Raw genomic sequence first — 27259 nt, forward strand, 5'->3', positions numbered from 1 at the left:
ATGAAAAGTGTCAGGATGGCCGAGTGGTCTAAGGCGCCAGACTCAAGTTCTGGTCTTCGAAAGAGGGCGTGGGTTCTCACATCCCACTACTGACAATAGTTTCCCTTTTTTTTTTCCAAAAATTGTCATGTCGGTCAAACGACGTCGTTTTCGTATAAAGTAAAATAATAATCCTTTATTTGGGGCTGATACTTTTACGTGGGTCATTTTGACAAATCCATCAAATTCACAAAACCTTTACAATCAGATTTCGAAAAAACCCTAAATCATCATCAAATTTCACCGGAGAAGGAGATGAAGGGAAGCTTCTCGATCGTCCGTCAGGTCTTCCAGCGCCGTTTCTCCACACTCCGGTCGTCGCGACCCTCCGCGCTGTCCGGTTCCGCCCGATCGCTTATCGTGCCCCCAAGCTCGACGCCGTCGCAGATCCCTAGAAACTCGTCGTTACCTGCCTCCGCCTTCGTCTCCTCGTCCATCGCGTCTAACTTCTCGACCACTTGTTTTCCCAGCACGAGAAGCCTCTGTTCATCAGCTGGAGGTATTCGCTCAACTCGTTCTCGTGGTTCATGTCTATGTTTTACTTGACATTCGCATCGATTATATGATTAGGCGTTGTTTCTAGCGGCCGCTTACGTACTTTGAAAAAATTCGATTTATAGGTGGAAATGGTGTGGTTATAGTGAAGTCAGAGGAAGAGTTCATCAATGCTATGAGCAAAGCTGAAGGTAAGATTGCTTACGTTTCATATCATGTGCAACTTTGCTGCTCATGTTGTCCTCTTAAATGTTATCTCAGGTGGATCTTCCCCGTCGATCTTCTACTTCACTGCCGTCTGGTGTGGACCATGTATGTTGTTGTTGTTTTCTTGGTTATGTAGTATTAGATGTTTTCATTGCGAGTGGGTTTATCAGTTGGTGTTTCATGGTTGACGTCAGGCAGGTTTATTGCTCCTGTGATAGAGGAGCTTAGTAAACAGTATCCTGATGTAACAACCTATAAGATCGACATTGATGAGGTATGTATGTCTATTTTTAATTGGGTTTCAGTGAAATTATTCATAAAACATGAGTGTGTGACAATGTGTTCGTCATTGTTATATATACACCCACCCACTCTGTTTGCGATTGGAGTTAGCGAGTAAATGATTTGAGCTTCATTTGCACAATCTTCTCTTTGTAGGGTGGACTTTCAAACACTCTGAGCAACCTGAGTATCACGGCTGTGGTGAGCTTCATTTAACCTTTCTTTCCAAAAATAAACCTACCATTTAGCAGGAAACACGTATATATATTATACAAGCAATTTTGATTTGTCTTCTGAACATTTTATGGTGCAGCCAACACTGCAGTTCTTTAAAGAAGGCTCGAAAAAGGGTGAGATTGTGGGGGCAGATGTTGCGAAGCTGAAGAATCTCATGGAACAGCTCTACAAGTGAATTAATATACCAATGTTGAAATAGCTGCGACTTGGAACGTGCAATGTGCAAGAGTGTAGTTTAAGACTATCCCTGTCCTGTCCAATAAAATCAGGGGCAAGTATTTGTTTCCCAGTGACTCGCTTGTTGGGGGATATTGTTTTGTTGAGAGCCCCGTGTCTTCTCCAAACATGAGTAGATTGAAATCATATGATTTAACAAGGGAATTGAAATGAGAATCTCTTCTGAAAAATTATACTATTTTTTTTCCAGTTATGTAATTAATATGAAATACTAAGAGGATTTATGAAAGTTAAATTCTAAATGAGCTGGAACTGCTGAGTCAAAGAGAGGGTTAGACCAACAACAAATGGGTCGTAATACAATTAAACAAACAAAACACAAAGAAATGCAAAGTTTGAAGTGGTCCTTTTGAACGCATCAGGGATTCTCAGGTACTAAAATTAGCAACTCTGCTTTTGCGTGTCTGAGAACTCAAATTTTAGCAGCTCTTACTTATTTTTCTATCAACAAAAAAAATCACTTTGACTTGACAGTACATGAACGCTTTTCTTACACTTTTAGGGAGCCCTTTTCGAAGTTAATGGTGAAGGCGAAACACTTTGAAAAGTAGAGAGAGAGATAGAGGAGGGAGTAGAAACTGAAGAGTGCTTTTCACTGGGATAAAGAAGAATAAGTTGTAGAAGAGGAGAGACAGAGAGATGGATATGAACAGTTGGTTTGATAGAGTTAAAGAAGACCGAAAGAATTTGAGCTTCTCCAAGACATTTGCTTGTGCAGATTTGTCCTCTGAATGCATGGTAACTCTTTCTAACTTCTAAATCTCACCATGTTTTTAAACTTTGTGATTGTCTTGATAGCTGGTTGGAATCTTTGTCTTTCTTTCTTTAATGTTTAATGGGTTTCAAGTTAAGGGTTTAATCTTCTGGTTTATCTTTGAAAGATAAAATCTGTTGGATCTCTTAAATACTTACGTTCTTTGTGTTTCACATGTTGGTCTCAACAGTTGAATCTTTAGGTTTCAAAGTGTTTAAAAAGTTAATTGGTGTTTTTTCTCAAAAAAAAAGAAGAAAGTTAATTGGTGTTTAATAGATCTGTTATTCATAAGAGGCAATTTGATAATTTTGAGGTGACATGTTGAAACTTTGTCCTTCAGATTTTTGATGTAATTTTGTTTCACATTCTATCAGAGAACGTTTCCTTTCGACTTGATGAAAAGTCTCCCAAAAGAAGACTTGGCCAACAAGATGGTGATAATAGCAAAGTGTGGAAGCTCTTGGGAAGTAGACATCTCCAAGAACCCAAGATTCTACTACATGGAGAAGTCTGGGTGGAACCAGTTTGTGAGAGACAACGCCTTGGGCAAAAACGAGTTTGTCACCTTTACTCACAAAGGATCGATGTGCTTCGACGTGAACATCTACGGGAAAGATGAGAAGGAGATTGTCAGACCACCAATAATGGCTTCTTCTAGTAAGGCTTTTCTTTACTTCCCCATTTAATCGCTAGTTGATATTTTCTATGTTTTGTCATTACTCACACGATATCGACATATATACCCTTCATCATTCAACTACTTTAACTAAAAAATTTAGAAGAACATAAATAGAATTTGATATAAATAGTCAAATCAATAATATTTATTTTTCACAAATATTATCATATACCAAATATGAGAAGGAGGAGATAAAATAACAAAAGTATAATGATAAAATGATTGTACATTCTTTAGAACAAATTGAATACCTTGATAGATGCCATTGGAAATCTGTGGACAGCATTGCCAGTGGATATCCCGAATGAGCAAACGATGTTCTGGTGGTGATATGTGAATATCTCTCACTGTTCTTTTTTTTCAGACAATCCCAAATCTTTTTAAGAAGCATATCCCGAATGAGCAAACGATGTTCACCATACACTCGAAAGGTAGCGGTTGTGGTTCGTGGGAGGTGTGGTGCTTGGTGAGGGAGGCTCAAGCAACCTTCTCAAGAGGATGGAGTAAATTTGCAAGAGAGTACCCTATAGAGATTGGTGACAAGTGCACCTTACAGCTCATCAAACCCAACGAGTGTGTCCTCACTATCTCCAACAAGGCCAAAGAGGAGGAGATCACTGTCATTGATTGATTGATGAAATCATTATGTTTAAGTGTCTTTGACTTCTTATTATCTATGGAGAGACAATAAACTTTAGCTAATCTGTGTTTCTTTCTTTCTTGCTTGTGTTTGTTTCCTCCACACTTTTCTCTATCTATCTGCTCATGAAACTTTTCTATATATATTTTGCAAGTCGATGTTTCCCCCCAGACTCTTTTTATCTTAAAAATGATGAATCTATATTGGCTAGAGACGGTATCAATTGCATCAAGTCGAACGCGTTCAAAACAATATTACATCATTTTCCCACTCTTGTGTTTTGTTTGGTGAGGTTTCTTGCCTACAACCAGAAACAAACTACATGCATCTTCAGAGTCTCTTGAATGTTTTAATAAGAGCAAAACTGTATCCATCAATCATCAATGTCGGAAATGTCTAACGTTGTTGAAGAGCATAGAGCTGACTCCATACTTGTTGCAGCAATCAATAGCGTCTTGGTCTCTAATACTCCCTCCAGGTTCTTCTATTGCTCCTATTCCCTTCTCACACGCCTCTTCCACCTCATCTTTCCAAGCTGTGGTACATACACCCAACAAAAAGAATCAAAACTTTTAGCAGCACCAATGAATCTTTGTCATTGGCCAAAAAACGTCTAACCTTCGCTATCACAATGGCATTGCTCTTGACATGCTTAACACAAAGCCAAGCAAATTTGGCATCCGCGAGTTCACTTTCAGTCAGGAGTCTTATCTGATACAGAGCTGAAACTGATATCTTCCGGAGTTATGTCGTCAGAGTCTTGACCTAACCAGCCTCCACCAACTTGTCTGAGCGATAGCTTCCCTTTTTTAGCCTCGAGGATCCTCAAAGTTTTGGACTTCCCTTTGAGGACTTGGGACCTTTAGGAGTATATTTAGGAGCAACCACGATTTCATAAAACATTCTAGTCTCTCCGTCTGTTGGGCTCCTGAACTCCCTTAGCTCCCTTGCAAGAACCTAGAGACAGAGTAATAACAAATCACTAAACAGTTGAACACACTATGTGACAACAACACTAAGTGTAAGGAGGATCACATAACAACAATGAGAACGTCTTTGTGGTTCTGTCCAACAACATATAGAAAATACTATTATAATCTGGAAATGAACATAAGGAGTAAGTCTCATATTGTGTATTACCTTGGCAGCTGCTCTAATCATAGCAGGACCACCAATGTGGATGTTCTCAATCCCATCCTCAAAACTGATCCCACCTGGTGCAGTAACTTTGTCGGATACAAAGGAATCGTTTTTAAAACCATAAACACTTAGGAGGACAGAAACATCATAACTCAAGTTGTGACTAAGACATACCCCAACTCTTGAAGACCGTTGTCCGTTGGCAAGAGTAGGCAAGTCCTTGTCAGATAAAGATGTAAGAGCTTGCTTCTCTCCTGATTCATATTACGCCCCACTTTATGTTAAAAAACCATGCTCTATATTCATTCAAAGAAAGAAAAAAAAAACAAGCTTACACAAAATGCAATCCTTGAAAGCGAAACAAAAACCAACTAGAGGAGCTTGAAGACTGGGTCTGACTTCTTAGAGCTGTATGAGACACCGCCATAGCTCGAACCGAAACTAAAATCGGACGCAGAGATGTACAGTAGACCTGCTCAAAGAATCTTTAAAAAGTTCAGCAGAGCGCGAAAGAAACCCACGAAGATCACGTCAACACAGAGGAGAGAACTCACGGGCTCAGAAAAACAAAGAGGATATACTGTTTTCGTGAGAAAATAGCCGCAGAGAATTCCGCTAGAGCTGAGCATAACTCAGTAACGGTCATGAGATATTCATGATCTCATACTAAATAGGAAACTGAGAACCCTAGATAATATATAAAAAATATATTGATAAAAACTTAAAGTTATAATAAAAAAATACAATATCCTCAAAACTAATAAAAATTATCAGTTCTTAAATATAGATTTTCTTGTATTTTTTCTTGCAAAATTATTTATCAAAATTTCGTAATAAAGATTTTTGATTTTTTTTTTTTTAATCGACAATATAGTTAAACTATTTAAGTTTTCTTATGAAATAGCTGACCGTAAGTAAAACTTTATCAACTTCAGCTTCCAGAAGTTTCTTTCGTCTGTGAAGAAAAAAAATTTAACCTAGAAAATAATTATTCAAAATCAGTTTTTTTTTTTTTGTGGTCGTCACTTTTTTTTTTTTTGTCTTTTAATCCACTCATATTTAATAACACAGAATATATAAATTTTAATTATTTTTGTATTATAGTGATGTCCCACAACTTTCTTTTCTTATCGTTTATATACACATAACAAATTATCAAATTGATATAATTATAAGTAATGACATTGAAGAAAATAGGTCCTAAAATTTTGACAAAAATAATAGGTCCCATACGTTTGTACCGTACGTTTTGGGTCAAGCTCGGACCTATGTTTTGATTTAGCAAACAGTGAGTTTATACCATGATTAACCCGGATTCTTAGATTAGGGTTCTTAGCTTTGGTCAAGAACCGTTTCTTAGCTTTTAACTAAGAAAAGCTAAGAACCGACTCTTAAATAAGTGATATAAGAGCCGATTTTTAACCGAAAAGTGTAAAAAAAAATAAAATAACAAAAAGTGTCAAATCATGAGTTAAGAACCCTCCCTAAGAATCCGGATTAATCGTGGTAAGGTTTTTCAATGATTTTGCCGCTAATTTGTAAAAATAATATTAAAATGGAAATATATGATATTTTATTGGTGTTCAGGTGGGAATATTTTATTTATTGTTATGGGCTTTTGACAGTTAGATTGCACCTTTAATTTCGCCTGGAATATTTCTGGAAAAACAAACTTTTTATTTTCCCCAAAATAACTTGCGAAAATGCCAAGTAGAAACCAAAATTCTCTTTCTTGTAAAGTGTACATTGGACAAACCAACTAGTAAAAAATTTAAAAAATGTATTAGATTAGAGTGGTAAATTAACTAATTATTATATATTGAGATGACGCAAGCTTCTTGCGCGGTGATTTACAGTGAACAAATAAGTTTTTTTTTTTTTTTTTTTGCGTCAATAATATTTATAGTTAAAAATGGATTAGCGTATATAATAAGTTTTACAGATAGATAATTAGATGATTATTGGCAGTAAGAGGCACAATATTTTCTCAGGAGAGAATAAAAATTGGGAATGTCCAAAATTAGAGAAGAAGGACTCGTCTCTTCTCCTCCGATTTATCGATCGTCAAACCCTCAGTCTCTGCTGCCTCTGGTAAACAAAACCTCTCTTACTCGATTCGTGCTGTTTTCGATCCTTTGTTTGCTGAAAAATCTCTGGATCCGATGTGTTTATCGCCTGTATTATCCTAATGACACTCAGATCTTGCATTATTCGGAGTCTCAGTGGTTTTGATTGCTTGATCCGCTTCTATTGACCTATCCATCGTTTATTTTGTCACGGTTCGTTACTAGTTAGGTGAAGAAGTTGATCGATTGGTTTTTGTAGACGACGATGCTTATTTGATTCTCTCTTTGTTTAGTTGAAACCTTATAGAGATTAGAGAATAGTCAGTATAGGTTGAAAGTATGTACTCGCGTTGATCTGTCACTAGTTGCTTTTTTATTGGTTTGTATACTGAAAATGATGAGGCGATCTAAGGGAATCATATAGCTTTCTTGCAGTCCTTGTTTTTGTTTCTTGAATATGTTTGATGATGTTTTAGTAAAATTAATCTTCTCTCGTTTCAGGCACTTCAATGAGAGTTTTGAGTTTGTTCGTTGCTCCATTTCTGCTGCCAAAAACGTTGGATAAACTACAACGCATGCACAAAGATTTGATTTGAGCTTCACCTCCTCAAGTGTGCTATGAGCTAGATGGATAGACAACTTGATAAACAGAACATGGACCAAGCAAACGGTTATGAACACGTTCGGTACGCTGCTCCTGATCCTCGAGGTGAGGGGATTGGCTCCGTGAATGAAAGGTTTTCGCGTGATTCTTCAGCTAGTGTTGATACTAATGTACGACCTCCAGATTTTGCTGTTTTGACCCCTGCTCGGCCGGTGAACTACTCGATACAGACTGGGGAAGAGTTTGCTTTTGAGTTTATGAGAGATAGGGTCATTATGAGACCGCAGTTCATCCCTAACGTGTATGGTGAGGCCACTGGTATGCCTCTTGCTGCTAACTTAGGTGCTGTGGGGATGGTTGTTCCGATGTCGGAGAGTGGCTCTAACACCACAATGGTTAACGCAGCAGAACAACGCAGTACCATTGAGCAAGAGAGGAAACCCCCTTCTAGAAGTGAAGATAAGAACTATCATGAGCTTGTCAAGTCAGCCCCGGCTATTTCTTCAAGAAACGATACGGGTCAAAGGCTTAATGGTCTGCTGTCTTCTAGAGCTTCTGACAGCTCTTTGAACCACGCAAAGTTCTTGTGTAGTTTTGGTGGTAGAATCATACCCCGCCCCAGAGATCAGAAACTTAGATATGTTGGCGGTGAAACGCGTATCATACGGATTAGCAAGACTATATCTTTCGAAGAGCTCATGCACAAAATGGTAGAGATGTTCCCTGAAGCACGTACCATAAAATATCAGCTGCCAGGCGAGGATCTCGACGCCCTAGTCTCTGTATCTTCTGATGAGGATTTACAAAATATGATGGAGGAATGTAATGTGTTTGGTAGTGGAGGATCTGAGAAGCCTAGGATGTTCTTGTTTTCGAGCTGTGACTTAGAGGAGGCTCAGTTCGTTTTGGAAGCTGCAGAGGGTGATTCGGAGGTTCAGTATGTTGTTGCTGTCAATGGGATGGATCTAAGTTCACGAAAAAGTTCCCTTGGAGTAAGTGCTTCTGGGAACAATTTGGATGAACTACTTCACAGGAATACTGATAGGGAGATCAGTCGAGCTGCCACGGAACCTGCAGTAGCTTCAGTTGCTCCCTTGGCAAGCAATGAATCTTTATCAGCTAGCCAGACTTCTCAACCTGTAACAGGTTTTTCTACTGGAAATGAGCCATTTTCAGAGCCTTATCGAGGACAGCAACTACACTTAACAGGACTTGGTAACCACCAAGTTTACACGTCAGCTCAAATGGCAAGCGTAGGCTATGTAGATGAGAAGGGGTCTGTTCCTTTGCATGTTCAACCACAGCCTCATTATATTCCTTATCCTGTGAGTCCTGAAACACCTCTTGAAAGTGTGGTGCCTCAGTATCCACGTAAACCTGAGCAAGGAGTTTTGCATGATGAGCAGATCTTTCATGTACAAGATCCAGAAGCTTCATCCAAAGAGACCAAAATGAGAAGAGATGACTCATTTAAGAAGGTAAATGGTCCTGCTAATGAATCTACTGTCGAGACCAATCTTTCAGCAAAGGAGTCAAATATGAGGAGAGAATCCCCAACTCCAAGGGTCAATGAGTATTCTGTTTCCTCTATGTCTGGTGATTTGATAGTCCCAGATCATGTCCTGAAGGAAGAAGCTCCAATTGCCACACATATATCCAATTCAACACCGTATCCAAGTACTTCAGCCTGTCCAGAGAAAAGTCTTAGAAAATCTCAGGACCATATTGAGAACAATCGTTCTGCAAAGGAGCCAAAGATGAGGAAAGAACACTCCACCACAAGGGTCAGTGAGTCTTCCATCTCCTCTGTATCTGGTGATTCTATGGTCCCAGATCACACTCTCAAGGAAGAAGCTCCTGTTTCCAAGCAAATATCTAATTCAACACCAGATCCAAGTTCCTTTGTTTGCCAAGAAAGAAGTCTTGAAACATCCCAGGAATATGTTCCCAAAACGGTTGCCCTAGATACAGCAAGTGAAGACATGAAAATCAATCAGGACAATCAATGTTGTCTGCCTGGAGGATTCTCTGCATCTGGGCTTGTAATTCCAGATGGTGATTCATCTAATCCGAGTAATGTCGACCAGCCTGTGATTCACCAAAGGGATTTTCATTCTGAGCTACCGGATACAGCAGAAACTAAACGTTTGTCCCAAACTGATGATTCTCTGGGTTCCCAATTTGTAATGGCTAAATCAGCTTCAGATAAATTCCTGCCTATCAGTGAATCAGCTGAAACTTTTCATGAAGCAAAGATGGAGTCCCAGAATGTTCATTCCAGCGCACCAGTAAGACCGCCTCCTGAAAGCCTCTGGACAGCCGACGGTAGTATCTCACAGTTTGAAAAAGGAAACTTGGAACCTAACGCCCCGGAGCATTTAAGTCAGTCAGAGACTTCAGTTAAGGCTGTTCCGCAAGGACATATTGAGAACGGAGATATAGTTGTTGATATAAATGATAGATTTCCTCGTGATTTTCTTGCTGATATACTGAAAGAGTCTCTAAACTTCCCTGGATTACGGCCATTGCATGGTGTTGGAGCTGGAGTGAGTTTAAATGTTCAGAATCATGACCCTAAAAATTGGTCCTATTTTCGAAATTTGGCGCAGGATGAGTTTGAGAGGAAGGATGTATCCCTTATGGATCAGGACCACCCTGGATTTCCCTCTTCCCTGACTAACACCGATGGAGTTCCTATTGATTATAGCTACCCACCATTGCAGTCTGAGAAAGTTGCTCCAACTCAGTTAAATCCACAAATCCACTTTGATGGGAATGCTCAGCCGGGAGTGTCTACCACTGCCGTAGCTGATTCGAGCACAGTAGACACACAAGAAGATCACGGTCAGACAGTGTTCGAAGGTGCTGAAAGAACAGATTCAAAAGTGGTACGTTTTTAAGCTAAATACGAAAATTCTAATGAAGTTTCAGTTCTGGCAAAATACATGTTCCAACTGTTATTTTCTTATTTCTATATACTTGGATATGCAGAATACTGAAGCTCCTCTTATTGACCTTATTGCTGAGGACAATGTCGGCAGATCTCTGCAGGTACGCATTTGTGTCAGTTGATGGCTTAACATGTTTACAAGGTGTTGTATTTTCCGCCTTCTTGTAACCAGATAATCCCATGTTAACGATTGAGCCACTATAGTGAACTAGACAGCATCACAGCAAAAGTCCTGCATAATTGTCCGGGTGGCTTTCATACAACGAAGAATTACTCTTTAGCAGTACAACCCCTAAGTACCAAAAGGATTTCAATATTGTATCGACTTAGTTACTCTGTAGAAATACATAGTTTATCTGTCTTCTCTGTTTTTGGTATTTGTCTGTTTTTCTATGGAATTCTGTAGAACCCATAGTGTACACTGCTTATAGACTAGACTGGAGTAGTTCATGTCTTCATTGACAGCTGAAGTCATTGGAGCTTTATAAATCTATTGTCAATCTTGCTCCTGGTTTACTGACTGGTGATTGTATCCATTTTGTTTCTGTTTCTATTTCTGTTTCAGTTCATTAAAAATGACGACTTGGAAGAACTGAAGGAACTAGGTTCGGGTACTTTTGGAACTGTTTATCATGGAAAATGGAGGGGTACAGATGTTGCTATCAAACGAATTAAAAGGACCTGTTTTATTGGTCGTTCATCTGAACAAGAGAGATTGGTGAGCTTTCTTTCTCAAGGAGTTAGGGGTTTTTGAAGTTTATATAACTACATTTGCCACACCGTGGTTCTCCCAGTTTACATTTTATCTGCTATAGGGTAAACATAGTACTGCTAGAGGACACTACTATACTATCTGACCCCAGAACACATCTTTTTGTTGTTCGTTTATCTTTTGCACGAAGCGACTATTAGATGCTTGTTATGAGCAAGAAGTTGGCATTCCCCGTAGAATCTTGCTAGACTTTCGAGAAAGCGGCCATAGTTTAATTGTTTTTCAATTTTCACCAACCTCTGATTGAAATTTTCAGACCTCGGAGTTTTGGCATGAAGCTGAAATTCTTTCCAAGCTACATCATCCAAATGTTATGGCATTTTACGGCGTAGTGAAAGATGGGCCAGGAGGAACTTTAGCTACAGTCACAGAGTACATGGTCAATGGATCGCTTAGACATGTTCTGCTCAGCAACAGGTAATTGTTTACACAGTTCGTCGGAATCCTTACTTCCTAGAAACAAACTTAGCTGTATACCAGCTCACATTTGGGAAATTACAGGCACATTGATCGACGTAAGCGACTTATCATTGCAATGGATGCAGCTTTTGGGATGGAATATTTGCACTCAAAGAACATAGTTCATTTCGATTTGAAGTGTGACAACTTGCTTGTCAACTTAAAGGATCCCGCCCGTCCCATATGCAAGGTGATTTTCTACAACAGTTCGAGATTATAAATGATGCAACACTGTCGGTATGGTTTTGTTTATGTGACAGAGAGATGTTTGTTTATGCAGGTTGGTGATTTTGGTCTGTCAAAGATAAAAAGAAACACTTTGGTCAGTGGCGGTGTAAGGGGAACCCTCCCTTGGATGGCTCCCGAGCTACTTAGTGGAAGCAGCAGCAAAGTTTCTGAAAAGGTATGAAACCCAATGCTCTCAGATTAGTTCTGTATATATAATTTCAACGCCTTTTAAATGAGTTTGCAAGTAATGTTTCGCTGTGGATACTTCATTTTCACACAGGTCGATGTATTCTCTTTCGGAATCGTCTTGTGGGAAATTCTTACCGGTGAGGAACCCTACGCCAACATGCATTACGGTGCAATAATCGGTAAAATACTCCCTCTTCTCCTATTCACTCTCCAATTTTTTTCTTACCAACAAAGGTTTTGTACAATCAGACAGAACATTTAGTTCCTGCTTTACAGTGTGGAAGTAGCAATCAAGCTTATCTATTTTGGTAGTCTAAATCTCTTACCAGTTTGTTGCTTGTGTGAATAAAAATCGTAGGAGGCATAGTGAACAATACACTGAGACCAACCGTTCCAAGCTACTGTGACCCAGAATGGAGGATGTTGATGGAGCAGTGTTGGGCTCCTGACCCATTTTTTCGACCTTCCTTCCCAGAGATAGCCAGACGTCTCCGTACCATGTCCTCCTCCGCGGTCCAGACAAAAGCTCACTCCCCCAATCACCACAAGTAATCTGTCAGTTTATCATTGCGGGTACGTAAAACAAAGGTATGGTTTGTGTATATAAACATATCCTTTCTGCTTCTTTCTGATTTCAGAGATGACAGTTTTAAGGTGTGTTGATTTGTCCAAGAAACCTTAAAAGCACATATTCATATTTTGTATAGCCATTATTATTATTTAGTGTAAGTAAATTGGTTTTGGTATAATGACTTTGACTACTACTTCTGTAGTCGGGAGTCTTTTTCTTTTTCAATAAAAGTTTCACATATAAATATGTTTTGAATTTATCATTTTTAATGCGTTATCTGTTTGGTTGCTTAAAATTTCTTGTCTTACCATATCTAAATTCTAAACTATTAATGATATATTAGACATGCTTCCCCTGCACCTATCCGGTGATGGCCACGTCATATTCCGGCGGTCGGTTGCCGACAAGTAATCTTTCCAGTCCTTTAGAGATTGCCTCAAACCATTAATCTTGTTATGTAATCCCAAACAACAATTAGCATGCATGATGCATATCTTGTCCATCTCGCGGTGCAATTGGCAGAACCCTCGGAAGTAAACCGTGTCAAGAAACCGCATCGTGAGACCAAGTTCTTCTGTGACAAACCGGTCGTGTTTGATGATGTTGAACACGTCTTGTTCGTTCTTGCCGCAGAATGTCCACCTTAACTCGTACCAGTATTTGTAGAACTTAACCGTTCGATGGTTGGCTTGAACGAACTTGAAACCTCCATTGACAACGTTTCCTGGGTCGCTAGTGTTTCCGTTGGAGTGGTCGCAGGTGACCTGGAAATCTACTCCCGAGAACAGATGAGGGAATGGGTCTCGCAGCCACAGTATATCCATGTCCTGATTTTGACAATTATTGAACGTGTATAAAGCAAGATGCGTAAATATTTTTTATGTACTAGATGAACTATGAAATGTTGATAATTTTTAAAACCAGAGTCGAAGACAATTATCACATCTTACATATTTGAAACTTTGAAGCTTGATTTTTTATGAAATTTGTTTAAATAGTTTATTGAAGATTTCAATATACATGTTTAATCCAACGTAATTCCATAAACAATAGCAACAATCTATTTAATCATAACATGAATGATCAAATTCCAAAATCAGTAGCGCCTCGACTAAGACTAGCTTGGTTTATCGTTTTTGAATGTTATATTAATTAATCAGTAGTGTCTTTACTATGTCATAAGAGCACCCACATGAGGAATTCTCAAAACTAAATATAATACAAATACTAATAAAATGTAAGATGAGGTTCTCAAAACTTTTGAAACTCAAGCAATAGTTTTTCATTTGAGATACTCTTACATGTGTCTCTAAAGCTAGTTTTGAGAACCCCATTTATGTTTTGTAATTATTTCATTATCAAATTTTGAGAACCCTTCCCTCATGTGTTAGGGATGAGGGCACTCTAAAGATGAGCTAGAAATAAATACTGGTGAAGAGGAAGTTATATCCAAGCTCCAAGATTGAACCCAAGAACTCTAGGCGGCGCCACATCATCTTGAGATAGTCCGGTGTCATGAAGTTCTTCTGGCCGGAAAAGAAAAATCAATGCCTGGGGTTTTCAGTAAATAGCAACGGCGGGGATGGATCTCCAAGCACCTTGAGTAAGCTTCCTCGTCCATACAAACCACTACAAGGTGGCGGAGCAGTCGCTTAGTCCCTACTCCGACGTGGAAACCCTCCAGAAACAAATCGAACGTTGAGTTAGGCTCAGCCCAAGCCTGGTATAAGGTCGTTAGTATCACCGTTTTCTCCTCCGTCGATGCTTCCAGCAAGACTCTCTGCAAAGCTCCCACATCTTTCGCCATACTCTGGCAAAAAGAAAAATTTTAAACATTAAAAACAATGATTTTGTATATTATAAAATATCTTATACTACTTTAGAAAAAGATAGTTAAAATACCTTCTCAGCTTAAGAATATAGCCCAATTTCTTCATAAAGAGTTGTTTGGGATCGAATCCCAATCAGTGTGATTCCATTTACACACTATGTTCTCGACAATTCTTCCTAAGAAACGCATACACGTACTGATCAATGGCTATCTTCTTGTAGAACCTTGCTTCCCTCCTAGCTCGGACACCGTGTTCCCCATTATATGCACCACTCCTGCTTGAACTATCTCCCGATTACTATCTTGCTGATGGCTGAACAATTTACCAGTGACCCCCAAGGCTTAAAACTTTACAAAGAGTATGATATTGTGTTGTGACCATATGTAGAGATGCAGAGATGCAGAATTTCTTATTGGTAAAAGATTCAAAACGGGACACTTAAATAAATTGTAGAGTTGCAGAGATACCATATGAATACTCTTCCGGTCTTTTCACTCAGTCAGAGAAATTTATTTTAGAGCAATGGCTTCAAGGTGCTTTGACGTATATGAAGCTACAGATTTCAAAGAAATCATATTTGGTTGGAGATTTTGTACGCGTCTAGCTGATTTAAAAAGAGTAATACCCAGTCTACCTTTTTGAGAAAAAAAACTAGCTGATGATGAAAACTAAGGTTATTTTCAGTTAATATTTTTGTTTTAATAGGATAGATATCCAACTTAATAATTTATTTACTATAGAATTGCTTCTTGTTTACTTCATCTATTTTGGAATATAAAGATTTTATTTTTAAAAGGAGTGTAAATTAAGACTTATTAAAATGATTTTTATATTATATGTGTTATTTTGATGATAGATAGTATCGCTACGACTAGTGATTTCTTGGACTTGATGTGGGTATGATTTTCACCTTGAACTAAATTACTATTGATTGGTCAGTTTGAGTTCGGGTTTCAACCAATAATTAATATGGTGGATTATAACAAACGATCGATTTAATACATTCTAAACTTAAATCTGATAGTGTAGTAACAATTCACTTTTTAGCACTAAGTGCTACCGGAATATGATGTATAAAAAAAAGGTATCGTATCAACGTGAAGGCTGCAAGATGCAGGTGCGTTAAATAATATGATTTTAGTGATTCGAGTGAGTACAATATTAAAATTTTAGTGATTTTAGTGATTCGAATCAATATACAATATCGTACCTGATATTTTTCGAAAACAGATCCATCAATAGTATTAAAACATAAAGAAGATTTGTGGGACCCAATTTGATTTTAAATAAAAAAACTTTATATAAATATATCAACTAAATTTTGTTAAACTTTTAAATATCTATGTTTATGTTTTTTCAATATCTTAGATGTTTAAAAATTTATCACTGATATGTTCAATTTTAAACACTTTTTAGGGAATCCACTGAAGAACAAACTCGTAATTACTAACATGTTCAATATTATGTGTTTTTTTATAAATAAATTCATTTTAAAAATTTGCGTTAAACTCTTTAAGTTCTTCGTACGGTACTGCTCACTATCTACTTGGGTAACATATATTTTCTCATCTGAGGGTATCTCATCTGTTTGGAAGAAGAGGTGCATCTCATAGATGTATCTTTTTTGGATATTTAAATTTTCTCTAAAACATAATTATATATATGCATGGCTACACATGGGGTTAATTCGAATCCGAATCAATTAGCTTCCTAGAATATGTCACCAATAAATCATTCATGTGCGGTTGGACAACATGCATATACATTATACACACGTGATGATAATCTCTTCTTGTACTAATTAAGAAACAAAGCCCAAAAAAAAGAGTATTTGGTGTAGTGAAATCAATGAAGTAGTTTGGGATTTATGAAATCAGAATGGACTGCTTCACTGTTTTTATGTGTGGGAGTTCGTTTTGACATTTATGTTTAGTTTTAGAGTTTATGATTATTTAGCCTTTTTCTTAACTTTTTTGAAATTTTTTCCGTGTATACTATTTTGTGATAAAAAGTAAATTAGTGATATTGATGAAATTTGCCATTCATATTATTTTATTTGTATTTATAAAGAATTAAAATTTACATTAAATATCCAATTATATAGACAGTGTAACTTACTGAAATATGCACACAATTTTATATTATGTACAAGTATTCAAAGAAAACTGTATAAAAGATGATATCATTAGTGGAAGTTGCGGTCATTTTAATAAGTATTCATTAATGTTTATATATCAAGAGGTTTGGATTTCGAAGTCTTTGACGCAATAAGTACCATTAGAACTGGATTTCATAAAATAGTTTACGGTGATGTAAATAGACGTGAATTTTAATGTACGTAGAATTGTTGGATGTATTTTCGTCTATGTAATATTTCTTATAGTTTGTAATAGTATAATTTACCAACGTTTAAAATGATCAAATTACTTTTGAAAAGGTATTAAAGAAAAATTAGCAGAAATTTGCAATTTTGCATTTATGGTGTAGTATATATGATTATCAAAGGCAAAACGTTATATTTAGAACACGCTTATAATATTAACTTTCTTAACATCAAATATCAACTGGCCTTTTTTCTAGAAAAGAACACTCCTGACTAAAATGTTGCAAATCATAGAAATACATAAATTTTACGTTAACTAGTGTAAAGCTCAAGCCATCACTCATTGAATCAAATGTTTCTAACCAGTATCATATAATTTTAAAGATTCCATACAACTTTTTATAAGACATAATGGGGTCTACACATGATGGACCAGAGACTAAGGTTATGAAATCTCAATGCCAGAAGAAGAAGATAGAGCCCATCCGTCAATCAGCTCTCTCTGCTACTAAAGTAGCCAACATTCAAAATATCAACCAATACAAAAGGCGTGAACAATGTACGACGAAGCCAGCTCATCAAATCTCTCTGTACAACGGATTTGGTTGTCTCAACCTATATACTGTCATGTGCTGATGCTCACAAAAGGATAGGATTTAAGGTTTTAGTATAAAATTATGTAAAGTGATGTACTGAAACGTGTGAGAAAAGAGTAATAACAAATTGTTTTCTTCTCTACCAACTTTTCTTCTTTTGGCTTTTGTTTTTACCTATAAATACACATATATTATAACGACATATTCTCATTGCAAAACAATTTCCTCACAATCCTCAAATAAAAATAAAAATATATTTATTCTTCTCTCCTACGTATACTCATCGTTATGGCTTCGTCGCTTCTGGCATCTCCCCCAATGATCCCCACCATCAGTTCCGCCGTGGTTGTCCGATCAGGCTTAACATGTCCCGTAAATGGGGCGACTATTGACCTCAAACCCGTCGTGGAACGGTGGCCGGAGTACATACAACACAAGCTTCCCGACAAGAATTACGTGCGTGTATTAGACACGACGCTCCGTGACGGTGAACAATCTCCCGGTGGGGCTCTTACTCCACCTCAGAAGCTTGAGATTGCAAGACAGCTCGCAAAACTGCGAGTAGACATCATGGACGTTGGTTTTCCGGTGTCGTCTGAGGAAGAGTTCGAAACTGTCAAAACCATCGCCAAGACCGTGGGAAACGAGGTTATTTCTATCTTCCTTCTATTTATTACATAAAGATTTTTATGTTCAAATATCAAACTATGTAGTTAACGTTTTTTAGGACACTGAATAACGTTGGAACGAATATTAGCATGTTTTACGCAAAAATACAAAGACCCAATGGAGAAATTATCAAAATACCATCAAAAAAATACTATATTGAAAAAAAAAGACTATGGGGCTGTTTTTTTCACCATTTGCCATCTCCATCCAAATGATTCATTTGTATGATCTATTCAAATGATCCATTCAGATTTTTGTGATTGTTTGTTTGTCCATCCACATAGCTCATCTAGATGAATCATCTAAATGGATCTTATGTTTGTTTCTTTATTTTCATTTCCATTCAAATGAGTTTAGTAAAGAAATTACCAAAATATCTGTGTGTTGATTTAATCATATGTTTAATATTAATTTTAACTATATTACATTTAATTATTTAGTTTAATATATTTACATTAGAATTATTTCAAAATTAACGAGTTTTCTTTTTGCGGTTTGCGCGGAAAAACAAGTTTTTCGGTTTTAGCGAGAAAACACATTTTTTTATGTTTTGGCGGAAAACAAGATTTTTCGGTTCTAGCGGGAAAATAATATTTTTCGGTTTTGGCGAGAAAATACAAATTTTTGGTTTTGGCGAGAAAACACGTTTTTGCTTTGGAGAGAACCACGTTTTTGCGATTTTGGCGGGAAAACGCATTTTAGCGATTTTGGCGGGAAAACGCATTTTTTCGGTTTTGTCGGAAAAACAAGTTTTTGGCGGGAAAACGCATTTTTGCGTTTTTGGAGGACAACACATTTTTGCGATTTTGGCGGGAAACGGATTTTTGCGGTTTTGTCGGGAAAACACGTTTTTGGCGGGAAAACACGTTTTTACGGTTTTGGCGGGAAAACGCGTTTTTACGGTTTTGGCGGGAAAACGCGTTTTTACGGTTTTGGCGGGAAAACGCGTTTTTACGGTTTTGGCGGGAAAACGCGTTTTTACGGTTTTGGCGGGAAAACGCGTTTTTACGGTTTTGGCGGGAAAACGCGTTTTTACGGTTTTGGCGGGAAAACGCGTTTTTACGGTTTTGGCGGGAAAACGCGTTTTTACGGTTTTGGCGGGAAAACGCGTTTTTACGGTTTTGGCGGGAAAACGCGTTTTTACGGTTTTGGCGGGAAAACGCGTTTTTACGGTTTTGGCTATTATACCATTATGAATGAATCATCTCCATTCAAATGATCCAAATTGGTTCAGCTGAATGGACTTTAAAATTAAGCCTAAATTTCCAAAAGTCATCCGGATGATCCATCTGAATGAGATGCACTTTTAGTGCCTAAACAAACAAAAATCTCATCTTCATCCAGATGGCCCATCCAGATGGAGAAACAAACAGGCCCTATATAGTTGACGATGTTAAAACCTTTGTTTTGCTAAGGTGGATGAGGAAACAGGTTACGTCCCAGTGATAAACGCCATCGCACGAAGCAAACCAAAAGACATTGAGGCGGCCTGGGAGGCGGTGAAATACGCGAAGAGACCTAGGATACTCATATTCACATCTACTAGTGACATTCACATGAAATATAAGTTGAAAAAGACTAAAGAAGAAGTCATCGAGATGGCCACGAGTAGTATTAGGTTTGCTAAAAGCTTAGGCTTCGTTGACATCGAATTTGGTTGCGAAGATGGCGGCAGGTCCATGTCTTTATAAACTCTAATCTATCTCGACAATTTGATTACACCTGTTTTACGGTATAAAATATTAGTCTTACGTTTACATCTACATTTGACGTTAGCGTTTATATTTGACAAGAATATATATTTTACAATTGAAAAGTGTTTGTTATTTAAATGTTTTCTCAACTAACTTATGGACCTCGTTAGTTGTTACATTTATATTTTTCTATATATGTTAATGTTACGCAGATTTTTTTAAATACTAGTGTCTTTTTAAAATCAAGTAGGTCGGATAAGGAGTTTCTATGCAAGATTCTAGGAGAATCGATAAAAGCGGGTGCAACCACGGTGGGCATCGCGGACACTGTAGGAATCAGCATGCCGCAAGAATTCGGCGAACTTGTGAGCTACCTCAAAGCAAACACTCCTGGAATTGATTATGTTATCTTCTCTGTTCATTGTCATAACGACCTTGGTGTTGCTACCGCCAACACAATAGCCGTACTATTTTCAATTTCCCCTTTTTCATTTAAGTACAAATATCTATCTAAAATACGTGTAGAACAATTAGATTACATTATATGTAGGGTGTATGTGCGGGAGCACGACAAGTCGAAGTAACGATTAACAGAATAGGCGAAAGAAGTGGGAATGCACCACTTGAAAAAGGTAAGATATACCACTGGTATAATACCAGGAGGTCCATATTGAAATGGAAAATAAGATAATATTTAATGGTTTCGACAGAAGGATAAAATATTTGATGGATGTGAATTGACTTTTTAATCTTTTAGGCTTTGAGTTGAAAATCCATGACATGTTGTAGTAGTAGTCTTCATCATCAATTCATCAGCAACATTAATATTTCTTTGTTATGTAGGTCGTGATGGCTTTGAAATGTCGAGGAGAATATCTGATGGATGGTGCCTACACAAGAATAAACACACGCCAAATTATGGCTACTAGCCAGATGGTAACTTCTTATATATACTAGAGTAAAAAAAAACGACCAAGCTATATATATATTGCCTTTATAAATATCATACTAACTAATAGGTGTGAACTATTGAGTAGGTTCAAGAATATACCGGCTTATATGTTCAACCACATAAGCCCATAGTTGGAGCCAGCTGTTTTGTTCATGAGAGCGGCATTCACCAGGTTTGACATATTAAATTAGCTAAATGCCTAAATGTGACATAAAATAAACATGTGAATGATTTTTTTTTAATTAATGATGATTTGTTTAAACATTTGCAGGATGGAATCTTGAAAAACCGGAGTACATATGAGATCTTATCGCCAGAAGATGTTGGGGTTGTAATCTCTCAAAGTTCCACCATTGTTCTTGGAAAGCTTAGGTAATGAATGATTCTATATATTTCCTAGTTTTACATATTGTTTTCTTTTTCATATTTAATTATTATTCATATGAACAACAATGGCAATATATATGCAGCGGACGTCATGCTGTGAAAGATCGACTGAAAGAGGTATTTCTTGTGATTTCTTTAATCGTTAGTTACATGTACAGCGATCATACATATATTTACAAGATTACATCTTTTACAGATAAATATTTGAAGTTAAGTGTACAATTATATGTTTATTTTCTATTGTCAGTTGGGATATGAGCTCGATGATGATAAATTGAACGACATCTTCTCAAAGTTCAGGGATTTAACCAAGCATAAAAAGGTTTTTTTCATTTTCAGTTTTGTAATTGTAACTTCTCATGCACATTTCCGTTATAATTTAAATTAGAGAATTTAAAACACGAATTGGTTAGAACCTCACACTCATTTGGCTTCACTTTGTAAATCTGTTCAGAGAATCACGGATGATGATCTGAAGGCATTAGTAACGGGTGGTGATGAGATCTCGTCACTAAACGGCGCTAACAAATAAGAGTCTAACGGCTATGTACCAATCCCACAATTTCCTCTGTGGTATAAAATGTGTTAACACGTTTAGTGTTTCTGTACCGCTTGTAATAAATATCAAGATTCTTCTATTTGATATGAACGTGTTGTTTTAATGATAAAAACAGTATGTATTGAATTTTCTTGCGTAAATCAACCTGCCAAACTTGAGGTACATATCTCCACGTGCTCTTTTTGTTTTCTTTCTACCTTAAAATGCCAGACAACATATTATTACAATATTGAGAACTTTTTAAAATTAGAATAAATCAGAGATCTACTCTATCAAACTATCACTCGGCTTGCTCCCAGAATAATACCAACCATAGTACACGTTGTCTGGCAATGGTGATATCAATTAGCTAAAGGATGTTTGGTCAGGGGCTTTCTCTCCAAAGCTCAAAGTCTTTATTTGTCAGTAAGATACAAAAGGCCCTGCCCTTCGGAGAAAATCTGTAGATACGTGGTGTCAATTCAGAGTCAAAGTGTATAAGATGTGGTGAGACAGAATCAGCAACTCACATTTTCTTGTTAATTTATAGTTTTATACTATAGTTAGATTGTAAGAACATGATTAACCCGGGGTTCTTATGATGGGGTTCTTAACAAAAGTTAAAAAACTGTTTTTTAATTTTTAACTAAAAAAGCTAAGAACCGGTTTTTAAATAAAGACTTTAAAAACCGGTTCTTAGTTTTTTTAGTTAAAAATTAAAAAACAGTTTCTTAACTTCCGCTAAGAACTCCACTCTAAAAATCCCGGGTTAATCATGGTCTAAGAGCATCAGCATTGACATAATATCTCACAAGAGTACCTTTACATTTATAATATCACTATAATTAGTTTTAATAATTAAATTTTAAATTTAACATCATTAGACCAATAGAAAGATTACAGGTAAGAGAAGTCTCTGATCTATTTTTTACGTTTTTGAGAGCACCTCCGACGGAGGATTTTAGACTAGAATCCTTAGCAAAATAATATTAAGATATTTGGTGGGGTTCACAATCTGTTAAGAATTAGGTACTTAAAACTCTTAATTAAAAACTGATTGTTAGTGAATCCTTATTCGCGGGTCCCACGACACGTGGTGATCCGCGATTGGTTCTGTTTTAAATTTAAAAAAAAAACGGACAAAAAAAATAACAATAAAATTTTTTAAAAAATTTATCTATAATTCCGAGTCACCGAGAACACCATTGAAGTTGCTCTGAAGAACACTCGATTCTTACTTCTCTCTTACTTTTTCTGTTTATTTCAGAGTTAATATTGTGAGAAACTCTTTCACGTACTTTCACTACGCATGCGATCAGGGACTCTTCTAGAGCATGCTCTACACTTCTCAGGACCTATCAGAATACTTTTCCGGTCTTTTCACTCAAAAGAGAGAAAAAATACTTTAAGAGTAATTACTAAAGAAAAGCTTGGAGAAGTGATTTTACGTGTATTAAGCTACAGCGTTCAAATAAAGCCTACTTGGCTGAAGATTTTGTGAGTCTAGCTGAATCAGTGAGTAATATCGAGTCAACGTTTTGAGGAAAAACAAAACAAAAATAAGCTAGCTGATGATATAATGAACGAAACAAAAAGTTATGAGTATTGAGTAGTACTCCAAATCGACCTAAAAGGAAGGGCCAAACCAGAGGGATATACTTTGGAGACAAAAGTAAAACACAATCTCAAAAAAATCCTCCTAAAATAACATATAAGCTACCTAAAGCTAGATGCTAATAAACTTATGAACGAGATAACAACTACACCACAATACCCTAAATACGAGAAGAAAGCGGCCTCGTACTCCTTCTTAATTTGATGAGGGCCTTTTGATGTGCTTCAGCAAGAGTGAGAGGGTTCAACAAGTTAAGATTGTCTTTCATCTTCTGGTGCCGAAAGCCGTTAATGAAACACTCCACAATCTGTTGGTCCGTATACTGCACATCAAGACGCCTCAAAAGCCAAATAAACTCGGTGGCGTATTCTTCTACCGATCGCATTTCTTGTTGCAACCCGTGAAAGCGTTGGAACATGATTTGGTCGTAGTTGAATGGTAAAAACGCCTTACGCATCGTCTTCTTCAACTTATCCCACGACAAGATTCTCGGTTTTCCCTCACGTGCGCGTGACGACTTTTGTTGCGACCTGCACCAAGCTGCTGCTGAGCCGCGGAACCGCATGGCAATCATGGGAACGCTTCGCTCCAAAGACACGCGTTAGAACTCAAGAGTCTCTTCGACCGTGGCGATCCAATCTAGAAGTTCCTCGGCTGATTGTTCGCCAGAAAATTCCGGAAGAAGTTCAATGACGTCAGGGTTCTCGCCATGCACTGACAAAGGATTGTCTTCTTCATTGTTGTCGGCTTTTTCTTGTGGCTGTGCCAGAGCTTGCACAACCGTTGTCAACTGCTGCTGGATTTGTAACATGTCTTGTAGATGCGTGAGTATCTCTGCGTCTGTCAGAGCTGGAGGGGCCATGGCGAAGGAACCTTGTGTGGTTTTTAGAACAGTCTTTTTGGAAGCTGCTGAATAATGAAGGACACAAAAGCTAATATAAATAGGGCTCTGAATCTAGGGTTTCAATCGACCTTATAAGAATTTGAGGACATTGTTCGAAATAATGTTTTTATTTAATTTTGTCTTTTTTTAAAATCAATTTTGTTTAACTGATTTTTAATAAATCTTAATCTACGTTGTTTTCTCTCAAAAATTGTTTATTTCTTAAAAAAATCAGTAAAAATATCAATTATCATGAATTTTAGTAACATGAACATATATTTACATCTTATTACTATATAATTTATTTATATTTTAATCCCAATAACTAAAAATACACTAAAATATTTATTCTTGTTACATTTATTTTTTGATTTTAGTTTTATATGTAAAAATTTATCTATAATTATGTGTATATGACATATATTTGGACAACTGGCTCCAATGTTTGTTTACTCCAAGCGAAACACTCTTAAGTGGAGACACATGTAAAAATGGTGATTCCAAGCCATATATGTCGGCCTGACCGACAAAATGGTGGATGACTTTCAGAAAAATATGCAATGGATGTATACTATTATAAGTTTGGTGCTTCATGCCTACTCAAGAATCTTGGATCCACATTTCTTAGTCCTTGGATATTGACCCTTCATCATCTATCATCTGAGCTTTTTCTTCACTGGATCTATAGAGCCCAAGTCAAAACATTAATCATTTTTATCTGTCGTTTCAAGAATCGATTCTTTCCCTCCACAAAGAATGGGGAAAAACAATGATTCAAATTAAGTAAAGATGGCCAATGAGAACCAAAGACGCCTAACTCCATGAAAGATCAAATCAATCTAAAATCCAAACCTTATTTTCTTTACCATTATTCAAACAATCAAGTAAAAAAGAACTTAAAAAGAAAACAAAATCCAAATCTTCAGAATTTTCTTGATTCATCCATCTACATAGATCAATATTTCGCTTGAGAAAACAACAATCTATGTTGCTCAGTGCTTGGCATCTTCTTCTTGGCAGAACTTCGAATACTTGTCTGAATCCATCAGCTTCTGTGCCTCGCATGCATCACTCAACTCCACCTTTATGATCCATCCCTCTTCATATGGGCTTGTATTCACCTATAAATCTCACAAAAGAATCTCAGCTCGAGACCAAAGAGATCAAGAATCTCCAAGTTTATGATGTTTAACATCGGTAAATAAAATCTATACTGGTTACACAGCTCACCAATCCAGGGGACTCGGTCAGCACCTCATTGACTTCAACCACAGTACCAGAGATTGGAGAATTGATATCACTAGTTGCTTTCACACTCTCAACCGCGCCAAAACTCTCACCTTGTGACACGGAACGTCCCAAATCAGGTAACTCCACGTAGACCACATCACCCAAGTGGTCCTGCGCGTGATCCGTTATACCAAAGGTTGCTTTGTTCCCATTAATCTTCACCCATTCATGTGATTCAGCATATTTCAAATCCTTCAAAACCACTATTAACACAACCGAAGTTGAGGTTAAATGTAAAAATTACTCAACATTACGACAAAGAGATTCACAGACAGAGTTCTTAAATATCTCTCTTTTAAAAAAAATTAATTTCTTAAAGATCTCTTCCTCTGTATACAAGTTGCTTTCAGACAAACATCGTCCACAACAAAACCATTTACTATCAAAGACATACTTTCAAAAAGAACAATATCAGATTCAATAATCAGAGAGAGAAACTAAAGAGATCAAACAGAGAGAAAGTAATGGGATTGAGATTTCACCAGAAGAGAACCCTCGTTGGGCAACAGAGATCCTTAGATGAGAAGCAACTCTAGAAGCCCACAAGAATCTAGCAGCCATTTTTCTCGTGAGATGTTGAACGATACACAACAACAGTGACAGAGAGTGCACTCACCGATCGGCTTATTATTATATTCTTGTGACAAAAGGGTTTGGTGGGTTCGCTTTTGTTTTTTTTTTTTTTGCTAATAAAAATATCACTTTCTGAATCATTTGCTCTTGGACTAACCTACCCACTAAAGCAACATTGTGGGTTGTGACATTCGACCATATAAATCAGAATATTATAAAGTGAAAAAAAATGCTACTTCAGTTTACAGGTAAGGAGGACAAGAGAACTCATACCCTATTCCACTTGACCCTCACTAGAACCTTAGTTGTTCCTCCATATGGTGCACAAACCTGAATCAATCATCTCCTCCGGATATTCAACATAAAGTTTCTTCCTCAAGGTTCATATCACAACCTCTGGTCTATAAATCCTCTCCTTAAGCTCGACAAGAAGTTCTTAAACCCTATCCAAGATATTACCGTAAGAGTTGGTCACCATATCAACAACGTAACATACCAACACTCAAGGAACTCAAGTGCAGTGGTAATTAAGCTCTACTGACCGCTTATGTAGTACATCGATAGCACTACTGATACGATACCTAGGTTGATTTTCGAACAATTTTGTTTTTCAAATGTAGTTTGCCTTTTCATTATAAAAAAAATAAAAATAAATTAAAATTAATGTTTGATTTGGATTTATGTTAGGTAGATTTACATAAGAAAATATTTATCTTCGTTTTTAAGGTCAAAATGATGAATAAGATACTGTGAGAGTATTGGCCGCTAGATCTAGAGAGGTGACCAATCCTACGATCCAGATTACATGAGTGTTCTCTCTACTGACAAACGGCGTCGTGGGCGGGTCCCACTGCTTATCGTTTTTCAAACCTCTCTCTCGTGTCTTCAGCTTGGAGCCAAATCAATGGCAGAAAAAGAGGCGAGAAACTCCCCCAAATTTAAAAAATAAAAAAAAACAATAAAAAAAAATGTCCGAAGGATAACCGGTTTTTGATTTTTTAATTTCTGTCTCTTCGTTGTCGATTTCGGACATCCACATTGGTCGTAGATCTGTAAAAATCTGCGTGTTTCGTTTTTTTGTGATTTTGCAATTGAGAGATTCCGATTGTTGTTTATTCGAGGGTCACGACGAGCGAGTTGATTTCGATTTGGGACCTTCTAATCTAATCTGAGAGATTCGATTCGTGGTCGACATTGTTTGGTGGTGGATCTGAAGAAGAAGTAGAAGAGATGGATCTATCGGCGGTTAGCGAAGAGCTTGCTGAGATCGAGGGACAAATCAATGACCTTTTCCGCGCTTTGTCGTGAGATTCTCTTTCCCATTTCTTGATCTGGTTTTTTTTTTTTTTTTTTTTTTT

At 37.1% G+C, this 27259-nt stretch overlaps 6 protein-coding genes across 7 annotated transcripts in view; 4 read left to right on the forward strand and 2 right to left on the reverse strand.

Annotated features, from left to right (window-relative positions):
- The first annotated feature begins 208 nt into the window (after positions 1 to 208).
- On the forward strand, positions 209 to 1653 carry LOC106337343 (thioredoxin O1, mitochondrial). 2 transcript variants are annotated; one of them, XM_013776442.1, is made up of 6 exons: positions 209 to 538; positions 660 to 725; positions 796 to 846; positions 936 to 1015; positions 1180 to 1224; positions 1337 to 1653. In XM_013776442.1, the coding sequence occupies exons 1-6, from the start codon at positions 295 to 297 to the stop codon at positions 1433 to 1435; spliced, it is 585 nt and encodes a 194-aa protein (XP_013631896.1). In that variant the 5' UTR covers positions 209 to 294; the 3' UTR covers positions 1436 to 1653. The 2 variants fall into 2 exon arrangements, with proteins under 2 accessions (XP_013631896.1, XP_013631895.1); XM_013776441.1 differs by having other exon boundaries at positions 660 to 846; positions 940 to 1015.
- Positions 1654 to 1760: 107 nt separating this feature from the next.
- Positions 1761 to 3728, forward strand: LOC106337344 (B3 domain-containing protein At2g35310). Its single transcript, XM_013776443.1, has 4 exons — positions 1761 to 1869; positions 2000 to 2235; positions 2626 to 2908; positions 3295 to 3728. The coding sequence occupies exons 2-4, from the start codon at positions 2137 to 2139 to the stop codon at positions 3312 to 3314; spliced, it is 402 nt and encodes a 133-aa protein (XP_013631897.1). The 5' UTR covers positions 1761 to 1869; positions 2000 to 2136; the 3' UTR covers positions 3315 to 3728.
- Positions 3729 to 6683: 2955 nt separating this feature from the next.
- On the forward strand, positions 6684 to 21541 carry LOC106341829. Its single transcript, XM_013780555.1, is given in 19 exon segments — positions 6684 to 6801; positions 7278 to 10268; positions 10372 to 10431; positions 10896 to 11048; positions 11359 to 11519; positions 11604 to 11751; positions 11842 to 11964; positions 12070 to 12157; positions 12337 to 12555; positions 17659 to 17948; positions 19385 to 19644; positions 19914 to 20127; positions 20214 to 20292; positions 20505 to 20599; positions 20701 to 20787; positions 20887 to 20987; positions 21086 to 21119; positions 21250 to 21324; positions 21457 to 21541. Coding segments are annotated over 18 exon segments (5130 nt in total). The 5' UTR covers positions 6684 to 6801; positions 7278 to 7403; the 3' UTR covers positions 21535 to 21541.
- On the reverse strand, positions 12555 to 14860 carry LOC106341830 (uncharacterized protein At4g15970-like). The gene is given in 4 exon segments (XM_013780556.1): positions 12555 to 13373; positions 13977 to 14087; positions 14090 to 14359; positions 14452 to 14860. Coding segments are annotated over 3 exon segments (882 nt in total). The 5' UTR covers positions 14357 to 14359; positions 14452 to 14860; the 3' UTR covers positions 12555 to 12869.
- Positions 21542 to 24872: 3331 nt separating the features above from the next.
- LOC106340599 (glycine cleavage system H protein 2, mitochondrial-like) lies at positions 24873 to 25951 on the reverse strand. Its single transcript, XM_013779451.1, has 3 exons — positions 25811 to 25951; positions 25269 to 25531; positions 24873 to 25159 (listed from the first exon to the last, which is right to left on the reverse strand). Exons 1-3 carry the CDS (start codon positions 25887 to 25889, stop codon positions 25031 to 25033), a joined length of 471 nt encoding a protein of 156 aa, XP_013634905.1. The 5' UTR covers positions 25890 to 25951; the 3' UTR covers positions 24873 to 25030.
- An 844-nt stretch (positions 25952 to 26795) lies between these two features.
- Positions 26796 to 27259, forward strand: part of LOC106337427 (novel plant SNARE 11) — a 2410-nt gene continuing 1946 nt past the window's right edge. Inside the window, exon 1 of the mRNA XM_013776531.1 lies at positions 26796 to 27205. Coding sequence (XP_013631985.1) covers positions 27132 to 27205 — 74 coding nt within the window. The 5' untranslated portion in view covers positions 26796 to 27131. The remainder of the gene's footprint in view (positions 27206 to 27259) is intronic.

The sequence above is a fragment of the Brassica oleracea genome, chromosome C4 (genome assembly GCF_000695525.1).
Source record: "Brassica oleracea var. oleracea cultivar TO1000 chromosome C4, BOL, whole genome shotgun sequence".
NCBI classification, from domain to species: Eukaryota; Viridiplantae; Streptophyta; class Magnoliopsida; order Brassicales; family Brassicaceae; genus Brassica; species Brassica oleracea.